Below are 24694 nucleotides of genomic sequence, written 5' to 3' on the forward strand. Positions count from 1 at the left end.
TCTGAATCTGGGATTCCTTCCCTTCACTGTTGGTCCCCTGTATATTTTGCTTTATTTCACTTTGTGTAGCCTTCATTTTTTCCTTCATTTTGCAATGTAGTTCAATCAGTTCTGTGAGCATCCTGATTACCAGTGTCTTTAACTCTGCATCAGATAGGTTGTCTATCTCCTCATTGCTTAGCTCTTTTTCTGGAGTTTTGATCTGTTCTTTCATTTGAGCCACATTTCTTTGTCTCAGCACACCTGTTATGTTGTAAGGGGGCAGAGCCTTAGGCATTTGTGGGGGTGGGGCAACCCTCTTTGCTGCACTGTGGTGCTGTCTGTGGGGGCAGGGTCAGAGAGGGAACAATGTCACCTGCTTGCACCACTCTAGCCCCACTTTCCAGTGAACTCTCTTGTGAGACTGGGAGTTTCTCCCATCATGGCAACCCCTGCAGTATTTTACAGGTAGTTTTTAGTCATTAGTTTCCTGTTCAGCAAGCCCTGCCTTGCCTACGTGTCCTCTCTGCTCAGCTGCCCTTCTCCCATCTCCCCCGCTCCTACCAGTCTGGGTGAATGTTTCTTTAGCTCCTTGGTTGTGGGAGTTTCATGCAGTTTCATTTTCTGGCATTCTTGTTATTTATTGTTTTTAAATTGGTTGTTAGCCTTTTTTTTTGGTTGTGCGAGGAAGGCAAGTGTTTCTACCTCCATCTTGGCCAGAACTCTAATCTGACTTTTCTCATTGTGGTTTTTATTTGCATTTCCCTAAGGATTAGTGGTGTTGATCATGTTTTCATTTGTCTATCGACCATCTGTTTGCCTTAGGAAAAATGTCTATGCAGGTCATCTGTCCATTTTTAATTGGGTTTTTTGCTGTTTTGCTAACAAGTCATATGAGTTCTTTATATATTTTGTATCTAAGACCCTTATCAGATACATAATCTGCAAATATTTTCTCCCATTCATAGGTTGCCTTTTCTGATGGTTTTCTATGTTGTGCAGAAACTTTTTAGCTTGATGTAGTCCCACTTTTTTTTTCCTTGCTTTTGTTTTTGGTGTCAGTTGTTAACATCACAAAGACCAACCAAGGAATTTACTGTCTATGTTTCCTTTTAGAAGTTTTATGGTTTCGAGGCTTACATCCAAGCCTTTAATCCATTTTGAGTTAATTGTTGTGTATGGTGTAAGATAGTGGTCCAGTTTCATCCTCTTCCATGTAGCTGTCCAGTTTTCTCAATACCCTTTATCAAAGAGACTATTCCCCCACTTTATATTCTTGGGTCCTTTGTCATAAATTAATAGACCATGTATGTGTGGGTTTGTTATGGAGCTCTCTATTCTGATCTACTGATCCATGTGTCTGGTTTTAGGCCAAAAGCATTCTGTTTTAATTATTATAGCTTTATAAAATAATTTGAAGTCAGGGAGCCGATGCTTCCATCTTTGTTCTTCTTTCTCAAGATTGTTTTGACTATTTTATTCTTTTTTTCCTTTCTCTTACTTTTACTTTCACTTTCTCCTTACCTGTTTCCACTATCTCCTTTTTTTCTTTCACTCTTCCTCCTCCGTCTTCTTCCTCCACCCCACTCTGCCTTCCTGCTTGCACCAACCTTGCAAGCTCTGCATTCTCACAAGCCATGACCCCCCCACATCTGTACATGCAATTTCCTTTCAATCTAATGAACTCAGAACATCTAAGGCAGGTCAAATCAATTCCCAGAAGTGGGTCGGTGATTACTAACTTTACACTTGTCTTCTCAGATGTGATATTCCTGAAATATGCTCTAAATTGGACCTGAAATACATAATGCTGCAGGTCTGGGCCTGGATATTGAAAGTACTACCATAACTATAGGGATCAGCTAAAAATAGCTTTCTCTGACATTTGGAGGGCAAGGCAAATCTAGAGTCTTCATAGTTTAACAACTCAGCGCAGAATCTGAATAGGAGTTCCACAGGTAACAGCACAAGCAGTGAAGGGGCCCATCATGCAATCCCATGTCCCCAGCAGAAAAGCATGAAATTTGCTTGGAAAAGAGCTGCAAAAGGAAACTCCATTTACTCATATACAAAATCCTCTGGTCCTTTATTATAAACCTGCACTTCTGACTTAGATCTGAGGGCACTGTGAATTCTCAGTGCTACCTACACATAACCAGAAGGAAACCTGTCACTCCATCTACACTAGAGATAGAAACAGAACCAACTCTTAAGTACAGGGCATGTGTTTCTCACCTTCTTCCCTTTTCCAACTGCTAAGCTCAAGGCCTGGTTAAGTTCTGAGGGAAGGAGTGAAGGAGGAATAAAGGGTAGAGGGGAGAAAAAGAGTGCAACAGAGGAAAGGAGAAAGGAGCTCCTCAGAACTGCATACAAAAATAATCAGAACCTCAAAAATTATGGTATCTAAAGCTCTGACCTAAGTAACTACCTCTGTAACAAAAAGCCATTGTTTTTTCTTCTGTTAAAATTCTAGAAGCCTGTTAGGGTTTCATTTGGCAGCTTACTCCCCAGGCACATATTCAGACAGAAAAATAAATATAATAGCAGATGGATTTGCTTACCTGTTACAAACCACTTTAATTATTTTGTCTGCAATACCTATTTGTTTGTCTCAGGAGAATATTTAAATCTGCTTTTATTTGTGCACAACTACCCCTAAAACTAGGAAAATGAGACCTTATGTTTCACATTAACATGTCTTTTCATCCCCAAGGAGCTGAAAAATATATAATTTTTAATTTCATTTATAATTTAATATCCTGAAATAACACAAAAAAATGTCCAAAGATTATTTGAAAATAAAAGTCCATGGCCCATAGCCCTGGAGAAGATGGTCCTGAAATTTACAAACCCTGTGTTTAACATATCAAAGCCTTTACATCTAAAGGGACCAAACTGTGTAGACCCCATGTAAAGATGTGAAAATATAAATTCAGGAGAATAGAGGTACACAGCATGGTAATTAAGAGTGTTAATGCGGACCACAATGAAATTAATAGTGGATGGACTAACCTCTCACTTTAAATAACAAAAAACAAAAACAAGTTTGTTTTCAGACACTGGACAGAGAGCATACCTGAACAGTGATACTCAGGAGCAAAACAACAGATAAGTGAGCCTGAGTTTCATGCTCAGAAAGACTTTCCACTTTGCAGCAGAGGAAGGGGAACCTAGGCAGAACTTGATAGTGTTTATGAGTTGAAAAGAGAGTCTGGGCTTTGAGTAGGCCAAGGCAATTAGAATTCATAGGACAGAATTCCAGTGAAGATGGAGTTACAAAGAAAAAGCCCTCCAGAAATCTGCAGGAAGTTCACTTTGAGTCTGTTGTTGAGAATTAATAAGCACATGTGTGTAAGAAAACTACCTGAATCCATGGAAAGAATCACCTGAGAGAAATTACATCTGATAACACAGAAATACAAAGGATTGTAAGAAATTACTGCAAAGAACTATATACCAAGAAATTTCAAAACCTAGGAGAAATGGACAAATTTCTAGAAAAATATGATCTTCCAAAACTGAATGACAAAAAAGCAGAAAGCCTGAAAAGACCAATAATAGCTGAGGAAATTGAAGCAGTAATCAAAAAACTCCCAGCATACAAAAGCCCTGGACCAGACAATTTCACAGGAGAAGTATACAAAACATTTAAGGAAGAGTTAACCCCTATCCTAAACACACTATTCCAAAAAATCCAAGAAGAGGAAAGACTCCCAAACTTTTTTATGAGGCCAGCATCAACCTAATCGCAAAACCAGATAAAGGCATAACAAAGAAAGAAAATTACGGGCCAATATCACTGATGAACAAATATGCTAAAATCCTCAACAAAATATTGGCAAACCACATCCAGCAATACACTCAAAAAAATCATACACCATGATCAAGTAGGTTTCATCCCAGGAATGCAAGGATGGTACAATATTTGCAAATCAATAAATGTAATACATCACATAAACAAAAGGAAAGACAAAAATCACATAATCCCATCAATAGATGTGGAAAAAGCATTTGATAAGCACCCATTTATGGGTACAGCACCCATTTATGATAAAAACACTCAGCAAAGTGGGAGTAGAGAGAGCATTCCATAACATGATAGAGGCCACTTATGAGAAACCTATAGCCAACATCATACTCAATGGGCAGAAACTAAAAACTTTTCCACTAAGATCAGGAACAAGACAAGATTGTCCACTTTCACTACTTCCATTCAACATAGTATTGGAAGTCCTAGCCACAGCAATCAGACAAGAAAAAGAAATAAAAGGCATCCAAATTGGAAAGGAGGAAATTAAACTGTCACTGTTTGCAGATGACATGATAGTGTACATGGAAAATCCTATAGACTCCTCCAAAAAACTACTCAACCTAATAATTGAATTTGGCAAAACAGCAGGATACACAGTCAATACCCAGAAATCAAAGGCATTTTTGCACACCAACAATGAAACACCAGAAACAGAAATCAGGAAAAAAATCCTATTTGCTACAGCAACAAGAAAAACAAAGTACCTAGGAATAAACCTAACCAAGGAGGTAAAAGACCTGTATTCAGAAAACTACACAACACTGAAGAAAGAAATTAAGGAAGACACGAAAAAATGGAAGCATATGCCATGTTCATGGATTAGAAGAATTAACATCACCAAAAAGTCCATACTACTCAAAGCAATTTATAGATTCAACACAATCCCTATTAAAATACCAATGACATATTTCACAGATATAGAACAAACCTTTCAAAAATTTATATGGAACAATAAATGACCCTGAAAAGCCACAGAAATTTTGAGAAAGAACAACAAAGTAGGAGGGATCACAATACCTGATATTAAACTGTATTACAAGGCCATTGTAATCAAAACAGCCTGGTACTGGCATAAAAACACATAGATCAATGGAACAGAATAGGGAGCCCAGAAATAAACCCAAGTTTCTATGGTCAAGTAATAATCGACAAAGGGGGCAAGAGCATAAAATGGAGTAAAAATAGCCTCTCCAACAAATGGTGTTGGGAGATCTGGACAGCTACATGCAAAAGAAAAAAAATGAAACTCGACCACAAACTTACACCAAACTTATAAGTTTATATTTTTGTATATACAAACTTATATACAAAAATAAACTCATATACAAAAATAAACTCAAGATGGATAAAATATTTAAATATAAGTTGTGACACCATAAAAGTCCAAGAGGAGAAGAAAGGCAGGAAAATCTCAGATATTCCACGCTGCAATATTTTCACTGATGTGTCCCCTAAAGCAAGGGACATAAAGAAAAGAATAAACAAATAGGACTTCATCAAAATAAAAAGCTTCTGCACAACTAAAGAAAACATCAGCAAAATGAAAAGGGAGCCAACTGTATAGGAAAATATATTAACAAATGATACCCTGGACAAGGGTCTGATCTCCAAAATATATAAAGAACTCACATGACTCCATTCCAGGAAGACAAACAACCCAATTAAAAAATGGGCAAAGGACCTGAACAGGCAATTCTCCAAGGAAAACATACAGAGGGCCCAGAGACATATGAAAGGATGCTCAGCATCACTAGCCATCAGAGAGATGCAAATTAAAACCACACTGAGGTACCATCTCACACCAGTCAGAGTGGCCAACATAAACAAATCAACAAAAAAATGTTGGAGAGGATGTGGAGACAAGGGAAACTTAGTGCACTGTTGGTGGGAATGCAGACTGATGAGGCCACTGTGGAAAACAGTATGGAATTTCCTCAGAAAACTAAAAATGGAACTGCCCTTTGACCCAGCAATTCCACTGCTGGGGTTATACCCTAAGAACCCTGAAACACCAATCCAAAAGAACCTGTGCACCCCAATGTTCATAGCAGCACAATTTACAATAGCCAAGTACTGGAAGCAACCTAAGTGCCCATCAGCAAATGAGTGGATCAAAAAACTATGGTACATTTACACAGTGGAATTCTACGCAGCAGAGAGAAAGAAGGACCTTGTACCCTTTGCAACAGCATGGATGGAACTGGAGAGCATTATGCTAAGTGAAATAAGCCAGGCGGTAACGGACAAATACCATGTGATCTCACCTTTAACTGGAACATAATCAACAAAAGAATAAAGCAACGAAAATATAACCAGAGACATTGAAGTTAAGAACAATCTAACAGTAGCCAGAGGGGAGTGGGGAGGGAATAGTGGGGAGAGGGGTTTTCAGGAACTATTATAAAGGACACATGGACAAAACCAAGGGGGAGGGTGGAGGTAGGGGAGGGAGGTGGGTTTGGCTGGGGTGGGATGGAGGGGTGGGGAGAAAATGCAGACAACTGTAATTGAACAACAATAAAAAAAGTACAGGATAAAATATATATATATAATATTATAAATGCACACTATTTGTTTAAGAAGTTAAAGGAAAGTATGTGCATGTTAGGGAAAGAAATTAAACAAATAAATTGAATTTCTACAAGTAAAAGATGCAGTGTCTGAGATGAAAAGTACTCTGAATGAAATAAGAGTAGATCAGACACTATAGAAAAACATTTAATAAACTTAAATGTATGGAACAAAAAATCTCCAGAATAAATCATAGGGGGAAAAATAAATCAATACAGCATTATATAGCAGCAGAACAACTTAAGCAATCTAATATTATACATGTCATTTAAATCCATTATGGGAAAAGACAAAGAAAAAATATTTGAAAAAATAATGGCCAAGCATTTTTTAAATTTGATGAAATCCACACCCACCACATAATCAGAGAAAAAAAATCTTAAAAGCAACTAGAGGAAAAAGACACTTAATACAGATAAAAATAAAGGTAAGAGTGACAGCTGAGTTCTCATCAGAAGCAAGGCAAACCAGAAGTCACTGAAATGACATTTTTAAAGAATATAAAACAAAAAGTGGATAATATCTCACAAATAGATTAGATCTATTAGAAATATAGATAAAATGGACAAATACCTAAAAGGCACAAACAACAACAACAAAATCACTCGGAAAGAAACAGGTAACCTAATTATCCTTATAACTCCAAAAAGAATAGATTTGTTGTTTAAAATCTTCCCATGGAGGGGACCCCTCCAGGCTCAGATATTGTCACTGCTAAATTCTACATATGTTTAAGGAATATATAACATCAATTTTACACAATTTTTTTCTGAAAAGTGATGAGAAGAAAACACATCCCATCTTATTTAAGGAAACCAGCATTACCCCGATTACAAAACCAGACAAAGGCTTTACAACATTAAAAAACTACACACTTATATCCCTCATGAACATAAATAGAAAGCTTTTTTAAATTATCTAATACTTTAGCTACGTTTAAATCCAACCATTCAAAAAAAAAAAAAGAAAAATCATGATCAAGTGGGATTTATCCAGGACTGTGAGATTAGTTTCACATTTTAAAATGAATCGATTTAGTTCTGCACATTAAAAGAATTTTTTAAAAGACAGGCCATGTGATTATCTCAATAGATGCATGAAAAGCATTTGACAAAATCCTACTTCCAATTATGTTATAAACCCTCAGCAAACTAAATAAAACTTCTCTAACCTAATTAAAGGCATCTATGATGAACCTGCACCTGATATCATAATTAATGGTGAAAAGGTACAAAAGAAAGTGATACAAGGTCAATATTCAGACACTAATTGTATTTTCTACATGGTAGCAACAATTGCATATATAAATTTGAAAAGCAATACTATTTGCAATTGCATTAAAACAATTAAATAAGAATGGAAGACTTGAACAAGCCAGTACACTGCAAAACACTGCTAAAAATAATTAAAGAAGATATAAATAACTGAAAAGATATACCTTGTTCATAGATCAGAAGACAATATTGTAAAGATCTCAATTCTGCCTCAAATTATCTCTGGATTCAACATGATAGAACTTAAATCCTGGAAACTGACTAATTAATTCTAACACTGATATGGAGAGTGCGGGGCTAGAACTAGCAGCCTGAGATGCTTGCATAAACTTGTGAGTGAGTTCCTCCTCAATTCTGAGCCTCTGGTGCCTCACACGCCTCACCTGAGTCCCAGCACTATGACAATGTGAAGGACCTAGAAGGATGAAAGTAAACTGTTTAGAAAAGAAAGAGGTAGAGAACTTACTTCACTTGATTTCAAAACTAACTAAAAAGCTATAATTATACAGTGTAGCACTGGTGTGAAGATAGATATGTAAGTAAATCAAATAGAACAGAGTCCAGGAATGCAACCAAATATTGAAGGCCAATTGATTTTCAGCAAAAAGTCCAAAGGGGAAAGGATGCTATTTTCAACAAGTAGTGCTGGGCACAATTAAATATCCGTGTACAAAAATAAAATAAAAATTAATTTCAACCCTTACTGCACACCACATACAAAACTTAACCATCAATAAATGCAATAGCATGAACAAATTTCAAAATCATTAGTCTCAATTAAATAAATTAGAGAAAAAAGAGAATGTACTGTATGATTCCATTGATATAAAATTCTAGAAAATGCAAAGTAATCTATAGTGACAGAAGACAGATAAGAATTTGTGTGGGGTTGGGTCAAGGGAGAAACTGATTACATGGAGGCAGCAGGAAAATTTTGTGGGTGATGCAAATGTGCATTATCATGATTGTGGTGATAGTTTCATGGTGTATGTCAAAACTCCAAACTGTAACTCATCAAAGTTTAAAATTTTTATAATATCAGTTATACTTCAAAAAGTTTATAAAATAATAAGACAGTAGGCACTGGAGACAGATTGCCTGGGTTCAAATCCAGAGCAGCCTACATAAAATCACACACCATAAAACCCCGTTGGCCGTTCCCCTGCTTTAAACACCTGCTAGGAGCTTGCTGTTGGGCTAGTCATGTGCCCTCTCTGTACATCAGTTTGGTGAGCAATGTCTACCAGCCTGACCTTCAAAAGTCCAGGATCTAAGCACACCTTACCACCACTGCTCATACCACTCTTCGTCCAAGTCACCGCCATCTCTAATTAAAGGCCTTAATTTTTAATTTTTTTCCTTTTTTCTGTTATTTCCTACCCCAACCCCCACAGTGTATTTTCAACCCAGTAGTCAGGGTGAAAATATAATCTAAATCTCATCACTCCACAGCTCAAAATGCTGCCGCGGCTCCTCAGCTCACTCAGAATAAAAGCCAAAGTCCTATGCATCAGAGTCTCCTCATGCCCTCTATCACCTACTACCACCTTATACTCCAAGTCTTTGTTCAATTATTAGATGTCTGTTCATACTTTCATCCCCAACTATCACCACACTTCCCAGTCCAAGTAGCTTACTGCTGTTACTACTTTTCCTCCCATACAGGGCTATGTGGCGTGAACTGAGGTACAAAAACCTAACAAATAATCGAGCCCCTTTTTCTAAAACCAATATATTTGGGAGGAAATATATTTTATATTAAACTGAACTGTTATGCTAAATTGGAATTTCCCTTGGAGGACAAAGCTTTAATGATATGAAATTCCATAATGAAGTGCCTGGCACACATGCAGATTTACCAAGGAAAATGACTGAGAATCAGTTTCTAAAAATTCTCAACCGAAGGAGCCTATCAAAAGTCCAGAAGAGTCAAAATTGAGGGAAAGAGCATTTAGTGGGGAACATTTCTTTGAGGGGAAATAGAACTTGTGCTTTCCACTCCTCCTAAGAGTGAGAAGGGTGCCTGCTGCTTCCCTGCAAGTCCTCAGAGAGGGGCCCACTCTAGAGCCATTGGAGACTCCCACAGAACAGAGGCCGGGCCTCGGACAAGTAGTATTTCTTGGGTTTAATCATAAACCGACTTTACACTGTCTTCCATAGCCTTTGACCTTGCTCATTCCTTCTATTGGATGAAAATCAGCGTAACTTTCATAACTTTGCTGTTAATTAACTAAGGTTAATAGAAAATTTTATGTCACTTTGGGTTGCAAAACCAAGCTTTGATTCAAAATTTAAAATGATCTAATCCAATATAATAACTGGAAGACTTACTTGGCTTGGTGCAGAAAAGCTGACCTTTAAAATACATAAATCAACATGTGTCTCCAATTAAGGCAGTACTGGGCCCGTTCAAAGGCAGTACTACACAGAGATGACACAGGCTTTAAAATGAAACCAACTTGAGCTTAAAATTCCACCTTGTCTTTATACAACAGTGATACCTCAGACCTCTTCTGAGCCTCAATTTCATTTTCTATACTCTAGTGCTAATAATACCTCTCTCAGAAGGTTGTTGTAAAAATTAGCCATATAATAAAACACTAAAGTATCTTCAAAGAATATGAGCAAACAAATCACAAAGTTTGAAATAGACATGATCAATAAATAAATGTTCAAAGTGTTTGACTTGGATAGCAAGCAAAAGAAAAACAAATTAAAACAATGTAGTGAGATTTTTTTCACCTATAATATTGTTAAAAATGAAAAACATTGATTATATTCATGTTCACAAGACACAAGAGTGAGATGGAACAGGCACACTGACAAAAGAGGCTCTTTGAGAGTTCCCATCCTTAGAAAGAATACTTCTACCATCACGAGGAGTCAGAGAGATAGCAGCAGATCCAGGTAGAAGGATTGCAGTATTATTTACAATAGCATTAACCAAGCTAGGTTTCCAAAAATTGAGATTTGCATAAATTATCGTTCTTCCAATGAGAGACAAATACAAGGCCATTAAGTATTATCTCAAATACTATTTACTCACATGATAAAATGTTAATACCTTATTAACTGAAAACACTTGAACACAAACCGAACATAACAGGAAAACCTCAGTTTGGCAAAATAAATGACATATGTAAGACTGAAAGGATAATTCATTGGTATATTAATTTGCATTTTGTTCTACTATTGTAGAAGAATCAGAAAGAACTACAGCAATTTTTCTCTGCTTTCCTTCTATCTCTGTCCCTCCCACTCCACCATGCCCTCCCCCACACATCCACACAGAGATTAACAACACTCTATGCTCTAGAAAGTTTGTGCTCTTCTTTATCACAAGAGATTTCCTTTCCATAAATAGGTGGACTGACAATGATGGTTGGCTAAGAGGCTTACAGAATGAAGGTGGTCACAGCAGCCTGAGCAAGGAAGGTTCCAGTTTCAATGGAGAGGGAGCAGAGAGAAGCTGATGGGTTTGTCCCTGCCCTCATATATATTAGCCACAGGGTGCTATGTCAGAGAGGACTTCTGGTGGCCATTTAGGAAGGCTGGGCCTCGAGCATGCCTCTCAAAAAAAAAAAAAAATTGCCACGGCAAGCTTGAGACCCAAAGTAAGTTAAAGCTTCCTGACTGTCTACATAGATTTTCTATGATTGACCTTGACAACAGTGTAAAACCCAGGAACCTTTACACAACCTTTGTGAGGGCAAGGACGAAGCAATCCTGTTATAACTGGCATCAGATTTCTTGCTGTCCCTTTAATGGGATTTCACAGACAGATTTAATTGGTTTTGAAATAAGGTCTACAGAGCATGTAAAGCAGCACCTGGCACACAGCAGACACAGCAATGTGAGTCTCCTCACTTCCAAGGGCACCCACACAGGGCGCTGTTCTTCCCATACCCACAGGAAACAAGCACAAATCTGAGGTCAAGGAGGGTGTTGTTCAGACCCTACTGGCCGCACAACATGGGCTCTTCAGCAGTGCTTGACCAGGAGTTGCTCCCTGCACCTGGCCAACAGGAATGCAGGCCTGATGGAGACAGCCGCAGGCTCCTCAGCCCTCCTCACTTCAGCAGCTGACAAGCAGTCTCCAGGGCTGCAGGAAATGGCATCCTAACTCTGATCACTGACAGTTAGGGATTTCCTCATCTCCCTTTCTGAAACTGCACAATATTCATTTGGGATTTTTCAACCAGCTCTAAAAGACAGGCTGCCCCAGTGCACATAACATCCTCTGGTTAGAGACGATGAAAAAGAAAACTAAAGCTGAGCCCAAGGTCTCTGTGAGCCCTTCAAAATCATTTAAGACATTTCACAACAAGTTCTGGTGGCTTGATCTGTCTCCTGCCTCTGTTTCTGCTTCCACATTCCAGGTTTGAAAGGACCATCTTCGGGGGCTCCACTGGAGGCCTGCTATCCTCCATGCTGCATGTGAAGGCAGCAGGAGTGTGTGTGTAAGCACTTCCTCTAGCCTCTCCATGCAATGTGTGATGATTATCTAGCCTGGCAAAGGAGGTGTAATAACAGGGTAGGAGGCACAGAAAATGGGGTCTTTCTGGAACAAGCAGCAAGCTAATCTGAATCCATCAGAATCCATTTGTAGGATGAGCGATGGATAGGAATGCAGAAAGGTAGAGACACTAACCTTTAGTTTTCAGATACATTTGCTGCATGTGGTAATTAGAGCTATTTTTAAAACTCCCTAAGTGTCAGCACTCCCTTTCCCCAGCAATTCTCTGTCAAAACTCTGCAAAATGACAACACACTTGTTGGTAACAATTGACTCACTTTTAAAACAGAGAGTTTGATTCCACAGCAGTAGTAAGGGTCTGTCTGAGCTGTTCTGTCTGCAAGGAGCAGGGATCTGGAGTGGCTCCTACAACCTTTGCCTAGCTGTAGTTTAGTGATCCACATATTTCTAAGCTATGACACCATATGCTCTCTGAGGGTGAGAAACACATCTCTAAAATTCTCCTGACCATCCTTGGTGCCTCATAGGTGTTTGGTGCATATGTGATGAATACATGGTAGATAGTTAAGAATTATAAATTCTGATTTGGAGACAGGACAAAGAGGAAGAAATGAAGGACCACTGAAGAATCACAGCCTCGGTTCCTGGGGTGATGAAAGAAGGTAAGGTCATGGAAGAAATCAACAGGTGTTGCAGAGTAGGGGGATAGTAATTTGAGCTGAGTCTGAAAGGATGCATAAGAGTTTAAAAGGCAGAGATAGGGAGAACTAGGGTACCAGCAAGCCCAAAAAACACAGAAATTCTGTAATTCATGTTCCTCCAGCTGATGCATCAAGCCATGTTCCAATCCCCCTACACTCCCCATAAAGACAGGCAATGACCTCTTATCAGTTCCTTACATCTGGGTATCCTTGATTAAATTACAAAGACAAACTTTCCCGCAAGATGTTAGTTATTTATTAATAAGAGGAGCTATCCTTTAAGAGTACTTGCTGTAAACCAGACCTTGTGCTGGGTCCCCTCGGGTGAGTTATCTCGTCTAATCTTCCTAACTTTCCTGTGAGGTGGCTATCATGAACACTACAGAGCAGACGAGGAAAATAAGGTTCAAAGAAGGAAGTAAAACAACTGGCCCAAAGTCACGGAAGTGGCAAGCACTGGAGCCAACACATATCCATACTGTGTTCCCAAAGACTGGTCTAAAACAACAGTCTATCCCTACTTTCGTAGTTATTGGTCCCCAAACCCCCCATCTGTGCAGCAAGAAGTACCCTCCTCAGGGGGCATTGAAAAGGGATGAAGAATAACATTACATAAAAACTTCCTCATATATCTATAAGCATGAAATTAAATCTCATAGACACATTTCTAGTGAATATAGTTTGTTCCTTTCGAATAGTACTCATGTAACAGGTATTAGCTTATTTCTGTGATGACTTTTGCAGGTTCTTTAACCTTTTCCATAGGAGTTTTTAAAATAAAGTAAAATAACGTAAAGGGAATGAATCTAATAATAAAAGGTTTATAATAAGACGTTCTACCACAAGAACTTATTACTGCTTTTAAATTATGAAAAATTTCTAATATTGCTGGGAATCAGTCATGTATTCAGCATTTAGTTAGTGCTGAGTGTGATGGGGACAGGCAAGAGACGGGCAGCATGACATAGGTATTTCATGACATAGCATATACGAGGTATTTCTTAAATTTGGAGTCACGCATACCCATGGTCAAATCCTGACTCTGCCACTTACTAAGTGACACTGAAAAGTCAATCCATCTCTCTGAGCCTCTGTTTCCTTGCCTGTAAAATGAAATAACATAAGTTGAAGTACCTGGAGACTTGGTCCTCCAGCCCTTCCCAACATCACCATCACATCTCCATAGTAGCAGCACGTGACATAAGTGAGCTCCCCCTCCTGTTTGAAGTGGGTTCTTCACTTGGCTTCCATGATTCCACCCTCTACTAACAATATCAACACTCACATTAAATGTGAATTATCTAAGCATTTCCATTAAAAAGCAGATTGTTAGAATGGATAAAATAACTACATCCAAGTATGAAAGAACTTCAAGAAACATAAAGAAACAAGCTGGTTAAAAGTAAAAGAATGAAAAAAGAATTATGCTAACACTAATCACAACAAATCTGTAATAGCTACAGTAGTATCAGATAAAGAATATTTCTCAGCAGAGAATATTTCAGAAGCAGAGGGATAAAGTCCTTTCATAATGATAACATATCAATTAATCAAAAGGACATAAAAATTCTACCCTGACTGGTGTTGCTCAGTGGGTTGAGAGCCAGCCTCCAAACTAAAGGGTCTCTGGTTCGATTTCCAGTCAGGACACATGCCTGGGTTGCAGCCAGGTCTCCAATAGGGGGTGCGCTAGAGGCAACCACACATTGATGTTTCTCTCCCTCTCTTTCTTCCCTCCCCTCTATCTAAAGATAAAGTAAATAAAAGTCTTTTTTAAAAAAAATGACATAAAAATTCTAAACATTTATGCCTCATAACAAAGCTTCACAATATATGAAACAACTGATGAAACCTCAAGGAGAAACAGACAAGCTAACAATTAAAGTTGACTATTTTGCCTTGGCTGGTGTGGCTCAGTAGATTGAATGCCAGCCTGGGAACCAAATGGTTGTTGCTTCAATTCCCAGGTAGAGCACAAGCCTGGGTTGCGGGCCAGGTCCCCAGTAGGGGGTGCGCTAGAGGCAACCACACATTGCTGTTTCCTTCTCTTTCTCCCTCCCTTCCCTTCTAAAAATAAAATAAAATAATTAAAAAATAAATACTATTTTGATACCTCTCTTATAACTGATAGAACAAGTAGACAAAAACATCATCAAGGAGACAAAAGATATAAACAATACTATCAACTAAATTGACCTAATTGACATTTATAAAATATGAACAGATTAAACATCCTTTTCAAATGCATGTAAAACATCTATCAAGAATGACAATGTACTGAACTTCAAATAAGTTTTAGTGAATTTAAAAGAATCAAATAGAGAACCAAGATGACGGCGTAGGTAGACACACTGCGCCTCCTCACACAACCAGAGCTGACAGAAAATCGAATGGCAAGGAAGTCCGACACCAAGTAGATAAAAAAGAAACATACATCCAGACCGGTAGGAGGGGCGGAGCCGGGCACCGGGGTGGAGAGGACTCGAGTTGCCGTGGTGGGACCGAGACTGGCAGAGTGTGGGACAACGGGCAGGCAGTCTGACCACTAGCAGACCCTGTGGCCCCACATTTGCGCACAGATAAACCAAGAGGGCCGGACTCAGAGTGGTGGAGAACGGGGCAGGCAGACTGGCGGGTAGCTCCCCATGGCCCCACACTCGCACGCACAGATAAACCGGGACAAACGGCGGGGAGCTAAGCAGACCACGTAACCCAGGGCTCCAGCGCAGGGGAAATAAAGCCTCAAACCTCTGATTGAAAACACCTGTGGGGGTTGGGGCGGCAGCAGGAGAGACTCCCAGCCTCACAGGAGAGGTCATTGGAGAGACCCACAGGGGCCTAGAGTGTGCACAAGCCCACCCACTTGGGAACCAGCACCAGAGGGGCCCAGTTTGATTGTGGGTAGTGGAGGGAGTGACTAAAATCCGGTGGAGAGTGGAGCGAGCGCCATTGCTCCCTCTCAGCCCCTCCCCCACGTACAGCATCACAGCGCAGCAACCAGCATTACCCCGCCCCCGGGAACACCTAAGGCTCCTCCCCTTTAAGTAACAGATGAGCCAAGACAAAAAAAAAAAAAGGCCCAAATGACAGAACACTTCAAAGCTCCAGAAAAAATACAACTAAGCGAGGAAGAGATAGCCAACCTATCAGATGCACAGTTCAAAACACTGGTTATTAAGACGCTCACAGAATTGGTTGAATTTGGTCGAAAACTACGTGAAGAAATGAAGCCTATGCCAAGAGAAACAAAGGAAAATGTACAGGGAACCAATAGTGAGGCGAAGGAAACTGGGACTCAAATCAACAGTGTGGACCAGAAGGAACAAAGAAACATCCAACCAGAAAAGAATGAAGAAACAAGAACTCGGAAAAATGAGGAGAGGCTTAGGAACCTCCAGGACATCTTGAAACGCTCCAACATCTGAATTATAGGGGTGCCAGAAGGAGAAGAGGAAGAACAAAAAATTGAAAACTTATTTGAACAAATAAGGAAGGAGAACTTCCCCAGTCTGGCAAAGGAAATAGACCTCCAGGAAGTCCAGGAAGCTCAGAGAGTCCCAAAGAAGCTGGACCCAAGGAGGAACACACCAAGGCACATCATAATTACATTACCCAAGATTACACAGAAGGAGAGAATCTTAGAAGCAGCAAGAGAAAAGGAGACAGTTACCTACAAAGGACTTCTCATAAGACTGTCAGCTGATTTCTCAAAAGAGACCTTACAGGCAAGAAGGGACTGGCAAGAAGTATTCCAAGTCATGAAAGGCAAGGGCCTACATCCAAGATTGCTCTATCCAGCAAAGCTATCATTTAGAATGGAAGGGCAGATAAAGTGCTTCTCAGATAAGGTCAAGTTAAAGGAGTTCATCATCACCAAGCCCTTATTATATGAAATGTTAAAGGGACTTACCTAGGAAAAAGAAGATAAAAAATATGAAGAGTAAAAATGACAGCAAACTCACAGTTATTAACAAACACACCTAAAACCAAAACAAAAGAAAACTAAGCAAACAACTAGAACAGGGACAGAACCACAGAAATGGAGATCACATGGAGGGTTATCAATAGGGGATTGGGAGGGGGAGAGAGGGGGGAAAGGTACAGAGAATAAATAGCATAAATGATAGGTGGAAAATAGACAGGGGAGGGCAAGAATATTGTAGGAAATGTAGAAGCCAAAGAACTTATAAGTATGATCGAGGGACATGAACTATAGGGGGGGAATGTGGGAGGGAGGGGGTGGGCAGGATGGAGTTGAGTGAAGGGGCGGAAATGGGACAACTGTAATAGCATAATCAATAAATATATCAAAAAATATTTTTTAAAAAAGTAATCAAGTAATAGAAACTACTCTCTAACAACTGCAATAGAACTAAATTAAAAATCAGTAAGAGAAAAATCCCCAAATATTTGGGAACTATGTAACATACTTCTAAACAACCCATGGGTCAAAGAAGAAATCAAGAGGTAATATACAAAGTATTTTGAACTGAATAACAATGAAAACACAACATAACAAAATTTGGGTGTTGCCATTAAATCCCTTAAGCAGAAGCTTATAGCACAGAAAGCAATAAATAAATGTCTCTAATCAATTATCTCAGTCTCCCCTTAAAGACACAGATATAGATGCATGTAAACACAGGAAAGGATGCTCAGTATCATTTCTTACCAGGGAAATAATAATTACAATGAAGTACCATACACACCACTACAATGGCTAATGCCAAAAACCCAGATCAAACCAAGTACTGAAGAAGATGTGGAGCAACTGAATTCTCATAGAACTAGAAGTTTCTTAGAAAGTTAAAACATAATTCTATCATATGACCCAGCAATTCTACTTGTAAATATGTACCCCCAGAAAATGAAAGCATATGTCCATACGAAGACTTGTATGTACATGAATGTTCATAGCAGCCTTTTTTATGATCATCAAAATCTAGAACAACCCAAATATCCATCAATAGCAAATGGATATTCAAATTGTGGTGTATCCATATATTTGAATACTACTTATCAACAAATAGAGAGGAACTATTGCTATACATTGCAATAGGCATGAATCTCAAAATAATTATCTGAAGGGAAATAGCCATAGAAAAATAAAAAAAATACATACTATGATTGCATCTACATAAAACTCTACAAAATAAAAATAATTTGTAGTGCCAGAAACAGATGGCCAGGTGAGGCAAGGGGGCAGGATTACAAAAGGACCCAAAGATACTTTGGTGTCTTCTATGTTCACTACCTTCACTATAGTTATGGTCTCATAGGTATACACATGTGTCAAACATAAGTTGTACACTTAAATATATGCATTTATTGTATGTGAATTAAACTTGAATAAAGCTATTAATTTTTAAAGTGCAATAGATAAAGAAAGTAATGCTCAAAAAAAGTGCCTGGCTCCATCTAATGTCTGATATATGGCAACCCTGATTATTTGTTTTGAGTTCTCAGCTGGGACTACAGAGTGGGTAAGATATGATTCCTGTCCTGAAGGACTCCTCAGTAGGACTGGAGAGAGAAACAAGTGAATAGATTAGAAGAAACATAATTGTTTTTGAGTGTTACTAAATTAATTTGCAGATGAACAGGGACTTAATATCCAAACAGAATTGGAATATTCAAAATGAAAGGAAGAAAAAAAATTAAATCTTTTCCCTTCCTCTCTTTCTCTATGACCCAAGTAGAGAATTCTTTAAGCTATTTAATTCAGCATTCATCTCATGGTCTTTTTATGTTCAGAGGGCTCTGAAGTCAGCTCGTGAGCAGCCTCATGTGTCACATGGAGGAATCTGAACTCTATCCAATGGGCGCTGACACTCCACCACTTGCCAAAACCTACTCCAGCAGAGGTGAGCAGATAACAAGAGAAAAGGCACAGGAGTGTTGGAAACACAAATGCACATGTGCACTGCCTCATCCTTGGAAAGCACTGCATATATGAGACAAAAGATGCCTGCAGGAGACACCTGCTCCTTGCCATTTAAATTATCCACCCTCTTTGATCACAGAATCCTTTTCCCACAAACACCGATGAATTAGCACAACATGTGTTCCCAAACACAATTTGGAGACTGCTGTAGGAAGCCTGGCGGGTACTCCCCTGCCCACCTGCCTGGATACCCTGCTACCTGCCAACGGCCTGCTCCAGGCCAAAGGGAGCAGGCATGTGCCTCAGAGGCAGAGCTTGTATCCCATGGGACTCATAATGCAGGTACAGAAAAGGTGGGGACACGGAATAAGGGGTGCTGACACACCACAGCTGTGGCTCATGGAGGAGGATCACAGCTTTCTGAGCCCATGAAAGATTGAGGTGGTTATAAATGCCTCTCCCTCCATGTGTAGGCAATTAAACAAGCAGCAGAGGAAGCAACAGGCAGAGCCTGTAATGGGAGCCTTCACCCAGCACCTCCCCTGTGGCTGAGCCTCTCGAGCTGGGGACTCTCAAGACCTGAGAATTGCTGGGACAGAAAGGAGGTTCAGCTCTTACTTACAGGCTGATCAGGGAGTCAGGCGCTTGTATCAGTCCCCAGCACAGCAGAGCTGGGGCAAGGGGAGTGAATAACTCTAATGGGGGAAATGAAGGAAGACCTCTGGGCAGAGGCGATGTTTAGCAGGCCCTTGCAGGAAAGGTATGTCCTTGACAATCAAAGATTCATGAAAGGCATTCCAGGCATAAAAGGAAATCCTGGCAAAGGCCCAGAGTCAGGAGAGGAGAATAAATATAGGAAACAGCAAGTCACCCAATGCTTGCTGGGATGACCTATGAGTTAGTGAGCAGAAGGCTAAGAAGTACATTAACATGCACAGATGTGGTCGGGGCCATCTTGGAGTGGGCTTGAGGCAGGCACATGATGAGAGATTTTCTCCATTGGCTAGGGAGGCATCAAGAAGCATGGGACACTGGCTCTGAAATTGGAGCACTGAGTGAGAACCACATTGAGGCAGATGATTCAGATAGAGATGCACTGAGCTGGAGGTGGTCATAAGGCCTCTTAAGCAGCTGAGTCAAGAAGGCATCTGGATCGCTGGGTCTAAAGCTCAGAGGCAAGGTCTGGAATGGACATGGGATGTGGGGTCATCAACGTATGCTGGAAACAGGGCAGGGATGCTGAGGGCCTGTCAGCTGTGCTTCCTCCCTCCTTAGAACCCACCTACCTCTTGGGCCCCTGCTGAGCCACAGATCATAACTCAGAGCTTCACTTGCTGAGAAAACCTAAGCACCTCATGAGTTATACATGTGCTTCTGCATTGCTTATTAAGCAATTTAAACCATTTCCATCAAAGTGTAATTTGGTTCCATGTTTGGAAGGAGTAGACTAACAATGACAGCTGTCCAACATCGGAGAGCTTCAAGCCTGCATCATGGTTGGCTGTAGAAGAAGCTGGAAGTTATATACATATTCCATAAAATAATTTCCTCCAAAAAGTTCCCAGGAGACCAGACCATGAGATACATGTCTCCGGCCTGGATGCAGAGACTCACAGAAGGCCATTCCTCTCTTTGTACTGATTCCACCCAGCCCTGAGCACATCTGGGAATCAACAGGCCAGAGAGAGGACTGGCTCACCTGGGATCTGCTGAAGGCCACCAGGTGGAAAGGCAGCACTACAACCAAGCTGATAATGAGGTTCCAGAAGCAACCTAGCTCATCCAAAGTCAAAGCTGGCTGGTCCTGAATTGGCAGTTTTTCATGAATGACCCAGAGTGGTCCCCACCATCCCTCAGAGTCTGGTCTTAATCACTGCCTCTGTCTTCTCTAGGAGGCCAACTGGAAAGTGCTTATCAAAGCAACTTGTGCTACCCTGTGTACACCAAACTGACTTCAAGCAAACCTTTCCAAAAGTCTACATTTTGCATGGGGCATTGGGGATTCTGGCCCCCTTGACTAATGGTTCATTTTGCTTCCCTCAAGTTCTTTTGAATCCTCCACTGTCCTCCAAGCTAAAATGTAACATAATCAATGAAAATATAGCTTATACCCCAAAGCACTTCTGTTTGCCACCCCCCAAAGTGGAGTTCAGAGACCCAAAGAAACTATCAGTAAGGCTCACAGACTCACCAGCCGTTGTATGAATCCAATTTCCCCTTCTCCAAACAAAACAGGCCTATCATACGCAACAACAGCATTCCCTAGTGAAGGGAGGCATAGTAAGAAAACCACTGCATAAAGCAAGCAAACAAAAACATGTGCCCCTGAGTGTTTATCTTGAATCCAGGAAAATACATTAAGCAAGACAAATAGAAGGAAACTGGAGGACACACCCTGTGAGGACTGAGGCAGGCAGAGGCAGAGCTGGGGACCTACTGCAGGTCTCTTTGGGAGAAAATGTAAGAGGCCTAGACCTCAGCTCCTCTGAGAAACTGAATTTCCTTTAGTTCTGGAAGCAAAATGATGGAGCCCCAGTACAGCTGCTGAATCTTGGAGCTACCAAGTGCCTGCACCTGACTCTTTTTTTCCCACTTTATTTTACCCTAGCCAGCAACTGTCCTAAGGGTAACGGGACTTTTGTGTTCAACAGGGCCATGCTATAACAGGAAACAGTCACTCTGAATATAGCTGGCTCCTAAGGACAAGTCTATGTACAATTTAGAGAACACCTCCATCATTACCCAGAGGCCACGCAAGGGTTGCCAGAATCCGTGGGTCCAAGCTTTGCAAGAGGCCCCCTTGCAGACTTCAAGAATGTCCATAAGTGTCTCTGTCAGTGTGCATACCTTACTGAATTAGACCCTGGCCACCAGTTAAGATCTTTGCCAAGGCCATGTGCATGATGGCGCCACTTGGTAAAAGGCTTTGGAGCCAGAAAGTCATCATATAGAATACCAAGATGCACCATTTAATAGCTGTATGACCTTGAACATGTGATTTCACCTCTCAAGCCTCCCTTTTCCCATCTGTAAAATGGGGATGATAATAACTGCCTTCAGGGTTGTTGATAAGGACTAAGGATGGTAACAAGTGTAGTAAAGTACCTGGCATATATAATAGATGATCAAGCAATGGTAGCTGCTATCCCTTTATTCTTAAGAGGAAGGGCCTCCCCATAGAAAAGGAAATCCAGAAAGAGGGAGGGCCCTTTTGGAAAACACACTCAGCCCAGGGTGTGCTGGCCCAGGGTGCACTACCGACGGGTGGGGAACAGATATTCTCTTGGGTGAGGCTGCTCCAGTGTGGCTCTGACAGTTGTGCCTTCACCTGACTCCTCCTGATGACATGAAATAAACCCTGGGTTCTAGTGCCCCAGCAATGCCCTGGGGGTGCCTTACACAGGCCAGTCTGAAATGAACCCCAGTCCTGAAGAGGGGATCAAGAGGGACAGAAGGCTCTGGGGGTGAGTAGAGATTTAGGGAAGAGAAAAGGAAACAGGCTAGAAACATGAAAACAGAGCATTTTTGAACACTGGCAAACAGAGAAACACTGGCTCTCCAATTTGGAGGAGTCACCAAAAAGTAAAGCCAGCGGCAGATATTTGCCTTAAGGGGCACAGGGAACACAGCCCTTCTCCGAAACAAGGAAAACTGGACTTTGAAGAACCTATAAAGAAGCTCGCAAAACCCAGAGGATCAAAACTTCCCGAGGACCAAGGAGGACTCGTGCAGGCTCTGAATAATGGGGTGGTGGCTGTCTCGTCCCTTCTCCTAACTACCAGCACAGCCATCAGCAACTCAAGGTAAATGGATAGCTATTGCACATGTCTCCAATTGGCCCACGGGGACATGGAGCTAATAAGACGTAAATATATGGAGGAAATCCATGACAAGTAGACCTTGCAAGCAGCTACTATCTGATATATGTGAAATTATTGAAATAAGCTACCCGAAACTATTCCAGCCATATTAGCACTAAGCTAAAGAAGAAACACACGTCATAAACAAATAAATAACTCACACTATAAACTTTGCATCTTCTAGGGTGAGGCCATTAGAAACTGATCAGTTAATTTAGAAGCAGCTGAGGCCAAGGCCCTGATGAAAGCAGGCACCAGAAAGCACCTTCTGAAGTCGGCTCTGTTAATAGCCTGCATGGCACCCAGGCTGCCCAGGTCAGTGCTTCCTGAATGAATGTGGGAGAAGACGGATTCTTTGGGAAAGCTAGGGTGTGGTTACAGGACACACCTGTGCCATGCCTGCAGCATGGAAGAGGCTAGGGTGTAATTAGTGAGAACTGACCAAGCCACCGCGGAACTTTGGTGTTGCCATTCCTCCCAGGGTCAAACCAGAGGGGTGGCCAGTCAATGGGAGGGATCCTACCCCCACCAGCTGCACAGGGAACACGCACACATATACACAGTCACACACAACCATACATTCATATGTGCACATGCATGCACACTTACATACATATGCACACACTTATTCATACACACTCACACATGCATTTCTATATACACATATGCTCACACACATACTGTTACGTACATGCACTCACACAGAATCACATAACACACACTTTTAACCTCTTTCATGAAATGCAACCTCTGTCTCCTCCCCATTCTTTTGCCCCATCCCCTCTGTACCCCATTTTCTAACCTACCCTACTCTCTCCAGCCTCTGACCTGACTGGCTGCCTCCACTCACCCTGCACACCAAACACCTGATACAACTTCTCTTTGACTTTAGACTTCCTTGTGGACTCAAGTCTTAGATTCTTTCACTGATTCGCACCTGCTTCAGGTAAGCATCTTGGCAGGTCAAATCCAATTCTCTAACCTCTTATTTGGGCACAGTGGACCCCTGGAATCACTCCAGCACCCCAAGTCAGACTTGGACCTGAAAGGATCACTCCAAGGTTTCCCAAGGGGCAGGGCTCAGGGAAGGCCACACCCCTCGCCATTCTGAGCTCTTACCTCATTGACAAAGACCCAGTGGCTGTCCTTGGAAGCCAGGTTGGTCTCAACGGCCTGCAGAGAGAAAAAGAAAATGAACATGAACAGAAGCAAGCCAGAAGCTGGCAGACACACAGGAAAATTGTTGAGATAGGGTTTGATAAACATTGTTCTTGGAGAATTTTTTCCTCATAAAACATGCTGTCCCCCTGGGGCCATCTCTGGCTACCTGAGCTACAAGACAAGTCACTTGAACACAGACATCTGATTCCAGCTATTCTTCAGAGCTTTCATGCACCAGCCCTGAGTAAGGTTAGAAGCTCCAGTTCCTGTGGGCATCACAGGGCCCCAGGCCAGGCACCTCTCCCCTCCCAGAGAATGCCTGCAAACTCCTTTCTTGAGGTGCACTTAGGGGATGTGACATCATTGTTTGAGGCAAGAGTATCAGAAATCTGGAAGAGGGGGTTACAGTGGCTTTCTAGCCACCTGAATGACACCCAGGAAGACAACAGCTGACAGCTGAGTCTCTGAGCTGCCTTCAATTCTTTAGGACCCAGAGAACTGGCTCTTTCTATCCTGGGCAGTAACCCTACCCCTATCATTCTCTCTCATAGCACATTGTTCTATTTCTTTATAGTACCTGCCATCCCTGTGCTTGAATAGTCATCAGTTTATTTATTTCTTATTATCTATCTCCTCCACCATGTGGGGGTCTCCATGAGGTCAGGGGCCACATCTGTTTTGGTCACAGTTATGTCCCAGAAACTTAACCATAATTAGCACAGAGTAGGTGTTCAATAAATGCTGTTGAATGTGTGAATGAAGTGTTGGAGGGCAAAGTGGATAGGACTCAGTAACTTATATTGTTTCTCAGATATTTTTGAGTGCTTTTTTGAAAGAAGTAGAAAGTGTTGGGAACCACCCTGCCTGGTTTCAGAAGCTGTAACCCCCCATGGCTAAGGCTGAGTAAAGAGACCTTGGGACCATAATCCACTAAGGAGACAAAGCTTATCTTCCTGGTAGGAGCACCGCCTCTGCC

General features: G+C 41.0%; 1 protein-coding gene across 4 annotated transcripts in view; it reads right to left on the reverse strand.

Moving 5' to 3' along the window:
* GRID1 (glutamate ionotropic receptor delta type subunit 1) overlaps positions 1–24694 on the reverse strand; it is a 725082-nt gene that overhangs the window by 263497 nt on the left and 436891 nt on the right. For all 4 annotated transcript variants that reach the window (XM_053923340.1, XM_024561244.3, XM_053923339.1 and 1 more), the window contains one exon: positions 23677–23730. In XM_053923340.1, coding sequence (XP_053779315.1) covers positions 23677–23730 — 54 coding nt within the window. The remainder of the gene's footprint in view (positions 1–23676; positions 23731–24694) is intronic.

The sequence above is a fragment of the Desmodus rotundus genome, chromosome 4 (assembly GCF_022682495.2).
Source record: "Desmodus rotundus isolate HL8 chromosome 4, HLdesRot8A.1, whole genome shotgun sequence".
Classification (NCBI taxonomy): domain Eukaryota; kingdom Metazoa; phylum Chordata; class Mammalia; order Chiroptera; family Phyllostomidae; genus Desmodus; species Desmodus rotundus.